The following is a 17,026-nucleotide window of genomic DNA, read 5'->3' on the forward strand; positions in this document are numbered from 1 at the left end:
AAATCACAATTTTCTCAGTAATCGTGGTATTTTGGCAGCAAAAAATGTTGATGTAGATCTAATTAACTACCAGATACAACAATTATTACCAGGCGATATAATGTCGTTTCAGTCAATCGACGCTTCTGTCGTTGAAGACGATATAATGAATTTTCCAATTGAATTTTTGAATTCTTTAGACATATCAGGAATCCCACCACACAATCTTCGGTTAAAAATCTGATCACCGATTATTTTTCTGCGTAATTTGAACCATCCTAAACTATGCAACAGTACACGTTTGGTAATCAAAAAAATCACCGGAAATGTTCTCGAAACAACTATTTTGACAGGAAAGTTTAAAGGAGAAATCGTTCTGTTACCACGCATTCCAATGATACCGTCAGATTCGGCAATACCTTTCAAAAGACTGCAATTTTCTATCCGTTTAGCTTTCGCGATGACTATTAACAAATCACAAGGGAAAACAATGTCTATTTGCGGCTTAGACTTAGAGAATCCATGTTTCTCTCATGGGAGACCATCGAGTTTATTTGTGTTGACAAAAATATTGTTCATCGATTGGCACTTCAGTAAACTTTAACTGTGATTTTATTTAATTTATGTTACGCATAGTATTTATTAATAAAATTAAATTAAAGATGTTATGTAAATTAGTGTTCAATTTTGTCTATTAAGTCCTTCCTTAATTACTCAGCCACAGCAACGCGTGGTCGGGTCTGCTAGTAGTTCTATAAAATTTAGCCATATGTCTATTTTTAAAAGCCTGCTTACGATGACTTTTTTGTATACTACAACGTGGGGCCAAGGTAATTTTAAGTAATATAAATTACAGAATGTTAAATTTTGAATTCAATATTTAGTAAAACGTAATTTCTGTCGAAAATAGTCTTTGGCTCAAAATCAAAGTAAAAATCGTATCTATTTATGAGAAGCTTTATATTAATACTTACTTTTGCTCCGTTTCAATAATTGGCGTCCTTATATTTATAACTCAGGTTAAAATAAAAAAAAATTAATAAAATAAATAAATTAATTTAAATTTCATTTAATTTTTATTTGTACAAATTCTTAAAGTCATAAATTAGTTTAAATTTTCTTTTTTGTTTATTATAATTTCCCTACTCCTTATAATAGTGTTTTTCTTTTCTTCTTGCTTCGAATTTTTAAATTTTGTTAAGATTTAACAAGGTACAGTACAGTTACACTATAACACAAAGCAAATTAATAATTCGATGATATTAATAATATTGGCCAATGACGACAATGACGATGACGACCATAAATTCCACAGGCTGTTTCCTTTGCTCTTCTGCATTGCTGCTGGTTTTTCATCTGAAATTTGAGTTTTGAATATTATTAATTAATTAAAAAAAAGGAAGGTAGATTTTAAAAAACATTGAAAAACAATGTAATAACTGATAAGAAATCTGTACGTATAAATACCATTAATCACATGAACCATTACGCTGGCACTATTCGCTGTCGTCGGTGAGCAAGTATAATTCCCTGTATCCAATGTCTGGGCATTTGATATCCTTAGCCTGGCGAGATGATAATTAAATTATAATTACTTGGGTCGTAAATTTATTTTAAAATTAACTTTGGACTGCAGGGTGGGACAACCGACATCAGGGATGACGTAAAATTACCTTGATTTAAGTGTATCTCCTAATTGTGACTCCATTGAGATCCTTTGGGATAGGTTGGCAAATGCTTCGTTTGGATGGCTGTTAAAGGGTGTAAGGATTGCTTCGCCTCGGTACCAATGGATCTGCCCGGCCAATTTCGTTGATATGAGGGGTTGTTTAACAATGCAGGTTAAGATAATAGAGCTGCCAACTTTGAAATGCAGGTCAGGTGGGCCGGCAATAACAGCTTTTGCATGGGGTGGTGTAACTGTAAATATATATTAAGAATATATATAAATGTCATATTTATAGCACATATGCAGCTATATAAATGTGTAAAAGGTAGAAGCAAAAAGTTAATACCTGCTTCTTTTAACTTGGGCATAAGGAGGACAAGCATCACAGAAGGTGGAAATTCTTTTGTCATACATTCAAGAATTTTATCTCGAGACTGTTGTTCTTGCATGAAGAAATGTAGGTATATTACGCTTGTTTAAAAATAAAGATTGATGGAAGTAACCCACATGGGTTTCGTTTCGTTTTGTTTTATTTTTAAAAGATCTATTATCATAATTATTTCGAGAAAAACATATTTTTTTGTCAAGAAGATTATTTATACCAACATTAACATCACGTATGTTGTGCAGAAATTTAAAAAATAGCTGACATTTAAAACTAGGACACCGATTTAAATATAAACTTTCCTTTTTCTTGTTTAAGATTATTTTTAGACACAAGTTGTTGAAAGGATTTTTCTTACTTTCTACATGACACTTGACACTTCTTGTCTGAACAATATTAAGAAAAGAAACATATCTAATTCTCCAGCCAAAAAAGGCATTTCATCCAAAACTCACAAGTGAAGATAACAGGATATTAAGGTTGTTTCGAAAATCAACCTTTTCACCTAAACTTTGTACAAATTCTTGTAAAAACATACTTCTTCGGTATTCTTGAACAACTCGAAATCTTGGGAGGAAACAGTCTCTTAAGTTTTATCAAAGCTTCTAAGTGACTGGAAAATGACAACAGCTAGAATCATAGGTTATACACTCACTTTTCAGGGAAGTCATAAAACTTTTAGGGTAACTCCAGGGATCTACAATAATCTGTGATAATAACTAAATGAATTTCCAGCCCATGTATAACTTACCCAGATTTTGTAGACCATTAGATGTACTACAAAATGCCTGAAGCAAGCACTCTCCAAAACAATTTTGGGCAACGAAAAAAAATGTTTTTAACGTCTTGTTAAATTTTGAGAAAAATGGAATTTTCAGTTTTTTTTATAAAAAATAAAACCTTAAAAAAACATTACTTAAAGTTAGTAAAAATTGAACTTCGACTCAAATATCTTTTTAAAAACTTGAGATTATGGCTTTAATTTAATTTTTAATTATAAGAAATATTGTTTTCAACATTCAATAATATTTTGAGAAACATTGAATTGACAGTTTTTTTTTAATTAACGGGTTGGAGTTGTCCTTTCCCTTTTTCGGGAGAGGATGAAATACAGCGGTCTTCTAATGCACTGGATAATATGCATTATATAGTGTATTTTTAAAGAGTGTGGTATAAATGTCAATTCCCTCCATCGGTAAATGTCTTGGTACAATGTTGGATATACCATCAACACCTGCTGACTTTTTGTTTTTTATTGAGTTGAAGATGAGCTGAAGCTCAACCTTCGTCTCTTACTAGGGACTTGGTCCCGTTTGCTGGGCGATTATGGCATTTGCCAATGAGTCGTCATTGAACCGCATGAAACCGCGGTTCTCAGATTACAATTTGTGTCATATTATTTCGAAATTAAAAGTGATTAAGTTGGACTCTGTTTTCCAGGTCGTGGTTGGGGCGAATGCTAACATTCACCTTGTACACTTGCTGGAAAGCAGCTCCCACCGCCTCCACTTTTTCCTTCGGATCTTCAATTATGTAAAAGTCATCGTCAAAGATGACTTCTGTTCTCTTCGGTTCTTTGGAGTTTCAGACTCGGAAGGTCATTGTCGTTCTTTTTCCTGAATATTTTGTTGATTTTCGGAAACATACTAGTGTCACTCGAATTAACTGACCGAATCTTGCGGTACTTGTTAATTGATAACCTGCAGTCCTCTTTAATGAACAGATTGACAGTCTTACTCACTAACCATCACGCTACGGGTACTACTTGTCGTGTCTGGTGTTCCAATGATATTTTATAGCTTGTTTGTTCATTAAGTAAGTGGCTACAAACGAGGGTTAGAATTTATGTCCAAACAAGCAATACCATCATAAAAAAATATTTCGAAGCACCAACAATCCTTGGGTAAGGCAGCATTTACTGGTGTTAATTTTATGTAGAGTGTTAGGTCCTTCTTTAATAGAACACCAGTGGAATAATTCGAGGAAGCCCTAAAATGCTTGAAAGAAGATATTACCGCCATCCAAGAAGTGCAATAGAATGAATCGTGGCGACATTGCCCAGCAGCCATCAGAAATGCTACCTCTGAAATACTAGGTTTCCTAATTTGACAAGGACTGCCTCGCGAGCTCTACGAGCAATGGAGGAGAGAGGAACACTGGCCTCTTAGAAAGAAAGTATACGGAGTATAAGAAGCTATGAGAACTATCTAGGAGATAGAGGGATGTCACAATTTTACCAAAAGGTACAAAACCTCCCAATAGTACCAGCCACGAACCAAAGCCTGTAAAGAAGGTCAAGGCAAAATCGAAGTAGAAACGCAGTCTATGTTAAAAATATAAAAAAAAATCACTGCTTCAATCTATATAACGGCGATGACGAAACGAATTCCGCTGCATGGGAGTAAGAAAATTAATTCCGCCTAACCAACCTCATCTCATCATCATCTCACCGAACAGTGAAACAGATCTTTACATCGTTTTAGAGAAAGTAAGATTATTGCACTTGATATTTCAAAGGCATTTGATAAAGTTTGGCATCTTGCTCTCTTATCGAAAATGCGTGCTTTCGGTATCGACAAATCTCTTCTTCGTTGGATTAGAAATTTTCTTTCGAACCGTTCAATACAAGTTGTTTTGGACGGATTCAAGTCTGAAACTCATAAAATAAACGATGGTGCGCCCCAGGGCTCCGTTTTGTCTCCGACCCTCGTCCTCATTTTTATAAATGGTCTCCTGTCTGCTACTTCTAATCCAATACATTGTTTCGCTGACGATAGAACTCTTAGCTTTTGATTTTCGTTTTCAGACTCACATCCCTCTTCTTCGGATGTGGAACTGCAACGGCAAAATATGATTAGCTCATTAAATTCCGACCTACACAGCATTGTACAATGGGGAATACAAAATCGTGTGGAATTTAATGCTTCGAAAACCCAATGCTGTCTTGCATCGTTAAAGCGAGATAAACCGTCTTTGCCACTATCTATGATTGGCACTTGCATCAACGAAACAGAAAATCTTGACATCCTCGGAATATGCATCAGCAACCACCTTTTGTGGAGCGATCACATACGCGTTGTTGCCAAAAACGCCGCAAGATGTCTAGGTTTTTTGAGACGTTGCAAGAAATTTTTGTCTCCGTCTGATCTGGCTACAATCTACAAAACCTATATACGTCCGAAACTTGAATATAACTCTTATCTCTGGGCTGGTGCTCCAGTAACTTATTTAAGCCTCTTGGACAGTATTCAAAAAAGAGCTTTTAAAATGATTGGTGACATTAACATCATCAACTCGTTTACGTTACTCGAACATCGACGCAAGGTTTCTTGCCTCACCCTTTTTTACCGTTATTAGTGAAATAGCCAGTTGCATTCCTCCCCTTAAACAATTTAACCGTAATACCCGCGCTTCTAGGAATGCCCATCAGTTTACCCTTGAGCCCAACTTCGTACGTACTATGAAGTACAGAGATTCGTGATTTAGCCGTACTACGCTCTATCTTTCCCTGTCATTGCAATGTTCAGAAATTTAAAACCAATGTACACCAACACCTCCTATCCAACCCTTCCCTCTTTTCCTAATGCTCACACTGTGTCTTTGGCATATTAAAGGTATAAAAAACCCTTTTAGTGTTTGCTAATTATAAAAAAAAATACCTCAACAAAGTGAACATAGTCATATCGACTCTGAAGTACAATAAAGCTACTGGAGCTAACGACATCGGTGCCAATATATTCAAAGCACCAGGTAATGATGACTTGGTAAGGAATATACAACAACATCTGTAAAACGTGGTCCGAAAAAAGCAGTGGAATTATAGAATAGTTTACCCAATACTTAAGAAAGGAGACAGATATAGACATGCTTAACGTGAACACCTTCCGTTTAGGACTTATTTTACGGTGGGCCTACCCACAATAGAGGGACCAAGAAAAGTGTTGGTCAACACTCTAGTTCAGTACAAGTACTACCCCAGTATAATTTTACAGTAAAATAGAACCCTTAGAACACCGCATACGGTAAACACAGCCACCACGATACTCCCACTAGGAGGCCTACTCTTAGACATGCTGAGCCAAGTCAACCAGTGTCAATTAGACACCAGAACCGGCAAGACTTCGTGGCTCCTGTCTCCCGTGGCATTCGAATATAGCTTCAGGTCGAGCTTTGCAACCGTAAACGTAACTTCCAGATGGACTCCTTACAGTCCAAGGGCTGGCAGCCTTCATATTACTGGTAGTAATGCAGAGCAACATCACAAATATGCTGGACCGCACGAAAACCAGTTCAAGCAACTGGTAGTGGTGCAAGCCATTATATACAGCAAGCCAGGAACATCTCATCATGACACCAACCGAGGAATGTCCAGTGAAGTAGTTGATTAACCTATCTAACACCCTCCTACGTTCAAAAACTTGTTTTGCACAAATACCTAGGTTCCCAGCAGTTTCTCTATACTAAGGGTTCCACTGAAGATCCAGTTATCTTCGTTTCTAATGACACACATACCATATAGATGTCTCTAATATCTGCACAGTGAGGACAGTCTACGATGACGTGTAGCCAATTCTCACTAGGCCCTACACAGGAACACTCCCTTGTTCTGGAAAGTGTCATCTTGTGCAAGAATGAATTAATGGACCCGTGTCCTGTGAGTAAATTAAGAAAGGAGACCCTCTGAACTGCGCCAACTGCAGAGGCATCAGTCTCCTGAACATTTCGTATAAAATTCTTTCAGCTGTGTTATATGAACGTCAGCCTTTCATCAACAACTTGATAGGACCAAATCGTATGGCCTTAGACCAGAAGAGCCCCCCATTGATCAAATATTGACATTACATCTTGAAAAAAAACACCATCTTTTTATGAATTTTAAGGCCGCGTATTACATCGTCTATAAAAAAACGAGCTTTACAGAGCAATGCCTGTTCCTGTCAAACTTGTCCGTTTCCAAGGTCGGAAAATATCTCGCTGACGCTTTTAATGTCAAATGAGGTTGTAGACAAGATGCACTGTCATGCAATTTTTTCAACATTTATTCTAAAAAGGATTGTGTAAAACTTAATCTTCATTACTAGGGGAACAATCTTCTAAAGGTTCATCTAAATATTGATACGTTCTAAATGTTGACATATAATTAGAAGATCAAAGCGTGATGGCAGTAGCACGTTTCTGAACAATGTGACGCAAGATTAGAAGATGGATTTTGTGGTCAATATTGAGTGTTTTAGTGAGGTAATTTGGATGAGATCTAAGCTCTGGAACATAGACACAAATAAGAAATGGAAAACACAAAACAAGTTGAAGCCTAAAGTTCAATTTTTTTTGTTATAGAACGTTTTATTCATTTTAATTGTGTTAAGGTATTGAAGTAATAATAAAAAAATCAAGATTTTATAAGAAAATCGGTAAGTTATAAGCTTTTTTTGGTCGACTTCGAAAAATTAGTGAAACTGATATTCAAGTAAGGTTTACAAAAAAATCCTAAAAACACCTATATAATTTTTTTTATATTTTGTTGCCTCAAACTAAGCTTGATGTTGGCAACATGTTATTTGCGTCTATTTGCTTTTTTCGTGAGACATTCGTTTTGGTTTTGTACAGCATTTCAGGTAGCTTGTTTCGAGAAATGGACCGAGAAATGCCGGTCCAAAGTCAAGAGTACAACCGTTTTCGATTTTGTTTTGGATTTTTAAAACTAGATGATGCTCCAGATGCTATTAAAATAAGTATACTTTACAAATGTTTAGTTATTGGAGGTCAACAGGAAGAAATATCAAACAATTTAATACAAAATATTGTGTTTATTTAAAGCCTTTTAAGATGTATGAAGATGTTTCAAATTTTTTAGAAAATAGAGCAGCAGATATTCAAAGTCCCAATTGAGGTAGATCACGCAAAGATTTTGAAGACCTTCATCTCTTGTCGAAAAAAACGAAGAGTGGCGGATTTACTTCATGACAGAGATTACAATGATATCAAATTTGCTGGAACTGTATCAAGTAAAAAGGATGATATGAAAAAGTCTCTATCACCCTTAGACGCTTTAGCTATGGTCATCGAACTTGATTACATATTGATCATATGAAAGGCTTGGAAAGGTTATAAATAACATTCACCCTGATACATTCCCAAGTTACTATTCCATGATGAAAACCAAAAAGGATTTACTACCTCAGAATCACTACTGATGAAACAAATGCAGAAGTAAATCTACAAGAGCTTTTACATAAAACGGCTTCATCTATAATTCAATCAAGCGAAGAAATTCATTTCAATCCTTCTGCACCCCTTAAACTTATCTGTATGTAAGGTTCGTAGTACCCGTGGCATGATGGTTAGTGCGTTGGACTGTCATGCAAGGGGTCTTGGGTTCAATCCCTGCCTGTGCCACCTTAATTTAAAAAAAATAATTTTCGCGGGTACTGCCTCTTGCGAGGAATTGACAAATCCTTCAAGAGTAATTCTTGTCATGAAAAATTGCTTTCTCAAACTAGCCGTTCGGAGTCGGCCCAAAATTGTAGGTCCCTTCCATTCCTGACAACAGTACTCGCACACAGGAATGGTTGAGAGTTGTAAGTCACTAGGCCCTGTTGCGCCACCCCATTTGATTGATTTGATTTTTTGTATGTAAGGTTCGATAGTTCTTTGGGTCATAGCAACTATAAGCAATTATTTTCGGATTCAAATTTAACAGATGAGTTTTTGCTCATCACCGCCTTTAGCCCTCTTAAATTAGTTGAATCAAATACCGATATGGTTAATAACACTGCACCGTCTTCTACCTTTTTCTGTTTACCTATTCGTTTGCATTTTATCAAAAAATCTTAAGATTAATGAGTTGACCAGAATGAACTGAACTCGTTCGACACAAACCTGCTACATATGTGGTGCAACACCAAAATTCATGAACCAACAAAATGTTGGCGATCTTCAACCAAATGGACAAACTTATAAATATGTGTTATCGACCCTACACAATTGGATTAGAAGTTTTGAGTGTAGACTTCATATTGGGTATAGATTGTCCTTAAAGTGTTGGAAAGTACGTGGATCTTCGAAAAGGGACATTTTTTTATCAAATTAAAAAAGGATTCGAAGGGAATTCAAAGAAAAAATGGGTCTTCTGATTGACCAACCTAAGCCTGGATACGGTTCTCCGAACGATGGCAACACCGCTCGCACATTTTTTCGACAGGAAAATCTTAGCTCTGAGTTAACCGGGGTAAGCGAAGATTTGATTTACAACTTTTTTAAGCTTAATAGAGTTTTGTCTATTGGCATAAACATTAATATAGAAAATTTTAAAAAACTAACGAATGAAACAAAGCTTTTATATTTAAATTCTTATTTGTGTTACATACCTTTTGAACAATTATCCGGAGATGCCTTAGAAGGAAAACATATGGAGTCAAGAAAGTTAAAGGAAAATCATACCAGAAAGTCTTCCTTCTACGAATATAGTATATTCGATGACTACGATGCTTACAACGTCAGATCCTTTAATTTCAAGTATTCGAAATATGTAAATTAAGAAACTTTCAACCAAAAATTATAAAAAGAGGCTGGGATGCGACCCACACTGATAACTTCCCAACCCGTCTGTCGATTTGTCTTGCTTAAAAGTTTGTTTATATGTACTCGTATCAATTTATACCAAATTTGCGTACTATTTTTTGTAGATTTTATTTTTTTTTATGAAAAAAACGGACTGTTGAATTTTTATATAAAAATTACTGAATATCGAAAACAATATTTTCTGTAAAATAAAATAAGTTTGAAGCCAATATTGTAAATTTTTGAAAAGATATTTGAGTCGAAAATCATTTTTTACCAACTTTTGTTAATTTTTTTTCGGTTTTTAATTTTTTGTAAAAAAACTGTCCATTCGATTTTTTTGAAAATTTTGCAGAATGTTGACAACAATATTTTTTTTAAGATAAAAGTAAATTAAAGCCAATATCTCAAAGTTTTAAAAAAATATTTGAGTCGAAAATCAATTTTTACCAACTTTTATTCATTTTTTTGTAGGTTTTTATTTTTTGTAAAAAAAACTGTCAATTCGATTTTTCTTAAAATTTTATGAGATGTCAAAAACATTATTCTTCGTTGCACAATATTGTTTTGGAGATGAAATCATATTTAAGTCGTAAAATTTTGGAGGTGACAAATTTTTTTTTTCAGTTTTTTTGATTTATAAAAAAAACCGTTAAAAGGATTTTTTCCAAAAAATTTCTTCTTTGATATTACGTTACAATATATTATATAAAATTTAATTCAAGTCTCTAGCGTTTTTGGTTCGTAAGATATTTAGAGTTAACCAAAGTTTTCAACTTTTTTTCAAACTGCTATGGTAAAAAAAACCGCACACGCAATTTTCTTGAGAGCCCTTTTTGCATCTTTCTGCCTTATTATCTGTATAACAAAATTAATTTGAAATCGATATCTCTTCTGGTTCTTGAGCTATGAAAGACAATAAAAAACGTCGCGAACGTACGGACGTGCAGACATACAGACGTAGGAACGTACGAACGTACGTACACACGCACGCACAGACATCTTTCTAAAAATCTTTTATTTCGACTCTACTGTCCTTGAAAAGTCGAGAAATGTCAAAATTTTCAATTTGACAAATCGGACCTATTACAATAACTTCCTATGGAAAGTTAATAAAGGGAGTATGAGAAGCTTACTATCGAGGAGATATTGGGTGCCAAAATATTCAAAGCAGCGGGTGATGCCTTGGTAAAGAGTATACACCAATTCATCTGCAAAACGTGATCGGAACAGAGCATGCCCGATGAGTGGAATCATTGCATAGTTTGCCCAATACATAAGAAAGGAGACCTTCTGAACTACGCCAACTGCAGAGGCATCAGTTTCCTTAACATTAATCACATGATACTTTCTGCTAAATTGTGTGAACGTCTGAAGCCATTCGTCAACAACCTGATAGGTGTATAGTAGTGTGATTTCATACCAGGCAAGTCCATCATTCACCTGATCTTCATATTATAGCAGTTCTTGGAAAAAACCACAAGGACTTCAACCCACTATCTCTTTATCGCGTTCAAGGCCGCTTACGATAGTACCTAGAGAAAAGAACATTACAGGGCAATGCCTGTTTTTGGCATCACTGAAAAATTGGCCCGTTTATTCAAAACGACGATGTAGAAGGCAGCCTGCTTTATTAAGGTCGATGCATTTAATATTAAATGAGGTTGAAGGATGAAGGCGACTGTCATGTGACTTCTTCAACAATTGTTCTGAAAACAGTTGTGCAAAACTTAATCTTCAACAGTCTAAAGATCTGTCCAATCACTCGGATACGTTGTTGATATTGACATGTGGTGCGATTTTGAATATTGACACGAAAACTTAGAAGATGAATTCAGTGGCCAATATTGAGTGTTTTAATATTTGAACAAGTTATTTTTAACTTACTTAGTTGAAGGTTTGAATAAAGTTTTTACTACTGTACATTTACATTTCAATTTAATATTTGATGCAAGGTTAGTTAAAAATATGGTTTTAAAATCACTTGAAAAGTCAATTGATTTTGAGGCAAGGTTTCTCGTAAGAAATGCGACACTTTTTGAAAGTTATCGCGTCTGTAGCTGCAGTTTTTGAATAATTGAAATTACTACTTTCAGAACTCTATTGTGTTCAGTCGATAAGCATGCAGTCAAGCAGTAGAACTTCATGTGTTTTTGTTGATTTAAATTGTCATATAAATATTATAATATTTCAATATGCAAGAAAAGACAGTTAACAGCAAAAGCCATTGTTATTATTATTTATTGACTCTAGAATTTATGCAATCGTATAAATTGAATAGAAATTGTGTCATCAAAACAAAATTTCTATAAAAATAAATTCCATTTTTGTAAAGGTATGAAACGTAAAGGTATGAAAAGTAAAGGTTTTGAAAAGTAAAGGTATATAATTTAACTTTATATGTACATCTTTCCAAAGGCATCACACGTTCAACAATAAAGTTAAAGTAGGTGGGAGCTATAGTAGAAGTTGGTAGCTCTTATATAGAGGTTTATAAGGTACATACTACATATGTATATACACTGAATTTCTTATAGAATAATATTACATAAAATATTTCCGCCATCATGATGAAGCCATTCAATTCAAAAATACTTGGCAATACGTGCCAACATCTGTTACACTAAATTAAATCTGAACTCATGCGAAAAGGTGACATCGTTTCACGTCAATTTTATTTTTTTTCTTCTTCTTTTTCTTCGTTTTTTTGTTGTTATTTCTGTTGTTGGAAAATTCAACACGTTACTTTTTTAAGTAAACTGAAAAAAACATTTTCGACATAATATCTATCCACCATAGAGGGTTTTTGTGGCGGTGAAAGTTTAGGCCGTCATCGTGTCATAACCTAGGTACATCAACTTGTAAGTTGTTTTTTCTTCCTTAGGAACACCTTAAGTGTTATCTCATCATATTAGCAGAAATGATGGTGGTTTTTTAAAACTTTTTCATTCGAGAATTTAGATATATAGAAAAGCTAGCACCCTTTTTTTAAAAAAAAAAAACAAACTAACTTTCGTAATATGGGTTTGTGTAAAGGGACCGGAAATTAGCACATTAACACTTAGGGTGAATACTTGATTTAGGTTTAAATATTTTTAGTATGCAGGGTATGAGAAAATCCTGTTAGTAATTTTTAACTCATGTTTTGTTTTAACTTTTGAGACTTTAAGTTATATTTGAAATAAAGGTTGAACACATAAATAACATAAAACAATAGGAAACAATCCTTTTGTTCTGTTTTCCGTTAGGAAATGTACAAATTTTCTACTTCGAAAAGTCTACCCCAAGTATCCGTACTTCCTTATTTTGGTTATGATGATTCCGTTCGTTTTTTAGTATAGCTTCTAATTGTGTTTGAAATGTGAAATTTAACACACTATTTATTTTTGATTTAATTAGGTTAGGTTAGGTTAGGTTATAGTGGCTGTCCAAGGTGGAACGGACACACTTAGGCCAGTTTAATGGCCCATTGTGATACCACATGAATCTTGAGGCTTCCTCCTAAGCTCAATGGAACCAGTTAGAGTCTCTTACGAAACGTGAGAGGCTGATTATCCCGATATTATTTAGATCGTTTAGATCGTTAAAGAAAAATTCTCCTAGGTAATTCTTGCGTTTTCGAGCTAGAGCAGGGCATGTGCAGAGAAGATGAAGAACCGTTTCTTCCTCTTCCTCGTCCATACAGCTTCTGCAAAATTCATTTGAGAATACGCCTAGTCTCATGGCGTGCTTTCCTATTAGACAGTGTCCGGTTATGACACCTATTATCGAGCTTATATGCGATCTGCTTACAGAGAGCAAGCACCTTAAACGTTTTAAATCCAGTGTTGGCCAGATGTTTTAAAAGATATGGAAATTATTATAGTTGACGGAAAGTTTCGCCAGTCCACTAATCTTACCAATCCTCACCAGAAAGTTACTTTTTATGTAGTATTTTGTTGATTCCTATGACTACGTTTTTTTTATTTTATTTTATTTTCAAAGGATACAATACAGATAAATTTACATTGTCCGGCTTAAAATGGCGGGGTATACTATGCCTATATGGAGGTTACTGATAATGGATTTTTCTTAAGGTTTATATATTAATATTTCAAATACATTCATATATTTATAATAATAATAATTTAAAGAGATGCGATTTTTGACTTCACATAGGAAGTTATTGTAATGGGTCCGATTTGTCAAATTGAAAATTTTGACATTTCTTGACGTTTCAAGGTCCCTAGAGTCGAAATAAAAGATTTTTAGAAAGATGTCTGTGCGTGCGTGTGTTCGTACGTTCGTACGTCCGTACGTCCGTACGTCCGTACGTTCGCGACGTTTTTTTCGTCGTCCATAGCTCAAGAACCAGAAGAGATATCGACTTCAAATAAATTTTGTTATACAGATAAAAAGGCAGAAAGATGCAGAAAGGGCTCTCAAGAAAATTGCGTAGGTGGTTTTTTTACCATAGCAGTTTGAAAAAAAGGTGAAAATTTTGGTTAACCCTAAATATCTTACGAACCAAAAACTTAAATTAAATTTTATATAATAGATTGTAACGTGATACCAAACAAGTATATTTTTTGAAAAAAAATCAATATAACGGTTTTTTTTTAAACAATAAAACTGAAAAAAAAATTTGTCACCTCCAAAATTTTACGACTGAAATATGATTTTATCTCTAAAACAATTTTGTGCAACGAAGAATAATGTTTTTGACATCTCATAAAATTTTGAGAAAAATCTAATTGACAGTTTTTTTTATAAAAAATAAAAATCTAAAAAAAACATTACTCAAAGTTTGTAAAAATTGAATATCGATTCAAATATCTTTTCAAAAACATTAAATTTAGGCTTCAAACTTATTTTATCTTATAAGAAATATTGTTTTCAACATTCTGAAAAATTTTGAGAAAAATCGAATTGACAGTTTTTTTTACAAAAAATAAAAACCTAAAAAAAAATTTATAAAAGTTTGTAAAAATGGATTTTCGACTCGAAAAAATTTTCAAAACTTTGAGATATTGGCTTTAATTTACTTTTATCTTTCAAAAAATCTTGTTGTCAACATTCAGTTAAAGTTTGAAAAAAATCAAATTGACAGTTTTTTTTACAAAAAATAAAAACCTAAAAAAAAAAATTATAAAACTTGGTAAAAATTGATTTTCGACTTAAATATCTTTTCAAAACTTAGAGATATTGGATTTTATTTACTTTTATCTTTCAAAAAATATTGTTGTCAACATTCAGTTAAAGTTTGAAAATAATCGAATTGACAGTTTTTTTTACAAAAAATAAAAACCTAAAAAAAATGTATAAAAGTCTCTTTAAAAATTTTAAGTATTGGCTTTAAAGTAATTTTATCTCATAAGAAATATTGTTTGTAAAATTTAAAAAAATCGAATTGACAGTTTTTGTTACAAAAAATAAAACTAAAAAAAAAAACAATACTAAAACTTCGTAAAAATTTACTTTCGACTCAAATAGCTTTTCAAAACTTAAACAAACGAGTACATAAAGACAAACTTTTAAGCAAGACAAATCGACAGACGGGATGGGAAGTTATCAGTGTGGGTCGCATCCCAGCCTCTTTTTTAAACATGGTCTAGTCTCAATCGTAAAATTTGTACTGCTTGATATCTTTGTTATAGGTTATAGGTGATAAATTTGGCTTATGTGTTCTCAGAAATGATTTTGATTGATTCCAATGATTCTCTTATTCCTCTTAAACAAGCTTGAATGAATAAATCAACATCGAGTTTGCAAATGGAGGTATTTTTTATTCTTGAGGCATTATATGCACTAGAGTCTGCTTTTTCATTCCCTGGAATACCTAAATATCCTATGTGACCATATTAAATGAATACGTGGACATTCTAAGCAGAGATGGGCCCTTGAAACTTTAATGAATGGCACCTGGTTTTTGTTGTATTTAATAGCCAGAATTGCGCTGAGAGAGTCACTGCAGATAGCTGTTTTGACAGTTGAATTTAGGGCATATTTGAACGCTTCCACTAATGCCATTACCTCACCATAGTATATGAATTTTGATAAGGGGTGATAAGTTGTTGAAGTGAAGCTTTTTTGTTGGTACTGTCAAGCATATAAACGCAGTATCCGGCTACACCATTACACACTTTATACGATGCAACTAAAATTGCCAATTTCTATGAATTCAGCAAACTTTTGTATAATAACCTCATTTGGTGTGCATTTGAGACGAGTAAAGTTCGATGGGAGTTGAAGGTAATGCTCCTGAAGCACATAATTTATTTTTACTTGCACCTTCTGCTCGTTTTGCTTAGTCCAATGAGAGTATACAGTAAAGCCTTGTTGGATAGCTCCTCTTAAAAGTATTTCTGCTTACAATTGTGTTTTCTACAAACATGTAATGCATCCATTTTATTTATTGGAATTTTTGGTCCAGATTCATGACACCATTCAAGTACTTTTGATACTTTCGAGTTTAAAGTGGTTTTGACTTTTTCTGGTTAATCATTGATGCTAAGACGAAAATATTGTCAGCATTGCTCAGATTGACAGAGATTGGTGAACCACGCGGAATTCCATTTTGAATGGAATTAGCAGTTGAAAGGTGTCAGTTTATCTTCACGATGATTGTTCTATTTGACTTAAAAGAAGAAATTACCTGAAGTAATTGCTTGTTGATTCCATAGTTTTTTAATTGATTGATCACTCCATAAGCAGTAACCCTTTCAAACGCTAACTCAAAGGCTAACTCTGCGTGCATTGCATGGTCTAGCATGAGAATCAAAGTGTGGGTGCCTCTTCCTAGTCTAAAGTCGTGTTGACCGCTGTTGAGATGTTTTTCTTGAGTCCATTTAACCTGTTTCTTATAATTTTTTTTCGAATAATTTGGACAGTACTTAAAGAAGGGATATTGGACGGTAGCTGTCTAAAGCTTTTTGGTTGCTATTGGGCTTAGGAATCAGAATTAAATGAGATTTTTTCAATTCATCCAGTTAAACAGCTTCTTTCAAAATATTATTATATAACTTTACTAGCTTGAGTATTACTTTTACGGGTAGATATTTAAGCATTTTGAAAGACATTTTGTCGGCGCCGGGAGTTGTACTTTTGGTTCCGCTTAGTGATTCCATTACATCGTTAATTGTGATCGGTTTTATTATTGTGTCAAGCTCATAGTTAAGTACTTCTTGAACACTCTTTTTTAATCTTAGAACATTATCTATTTTACATGGATCTTAGTCCAAAGAATTTTTGTTATTCAAGAAATAACGGAGAGGCCACAGACAAGATGGGATGACTTTTAATATAAACATTGGCAATATAATAAAAGTGCGTATACGCCCAGTGTACCACATTAATTTTTGTCATATTACCGCCACGGATGTATTCTAAGTTGTAAGTAAGACTTTCGATGACTTTTTTCCAAAATTTGTGGCCGCATATCAGCACTAACGCGG

The 17,026-nt window shown here is 33.9% G+C and overlaps 1 protein-coding gene across 1 annotated transcript in view; it reads right to left on the minus strand.

The window, feature by feature from the left end:
* Nucleotides 1–1,034: 1,034 nt before the first annotated feature.
* Nucleotides 1,035–17,026, minus strand: part of LOC129952449 (zwei Ig domain protein zig-8-like) — a 180,068-nt gene continuing 164,076 nt past the window's right edge. The window contains exons 5-7 of the mRNA XM_056065032.1: nt 1,653–1,899; nt 1,447–1,544; nt 1,035–1,335 (exon numbers count right to left, since the gene is read on the minus strand). Of these exons, the coding sequence (XP_055921007.1) occupies nt 1,208–1,335; nt 1,447–1,544; nt 1,653–1,899 (473 nt within the window). The 3' untranslated portion in view covers nt 1,035–1,207. The remainder of the gene's footprint in view (nt 1,336–1,446; nt 1,545–1,652; nt 1,900–17,026) is intronic.

The sequence above is a fragment of the Eupeodes corollae genome, chromosome 3 (assembly GCF_945859685.1).
Source record: "Eupeodes corollae chromosome 3, idEupCoro1.1, whole genome shotgun sequence".
Taxonomy (NCBI): domain Eukaryota; kingdom Metazoa; phylum Arthropoda; class Insecta; order Diptera; family Syrphidae; genus Eupeodes; species Eupeodes corollae.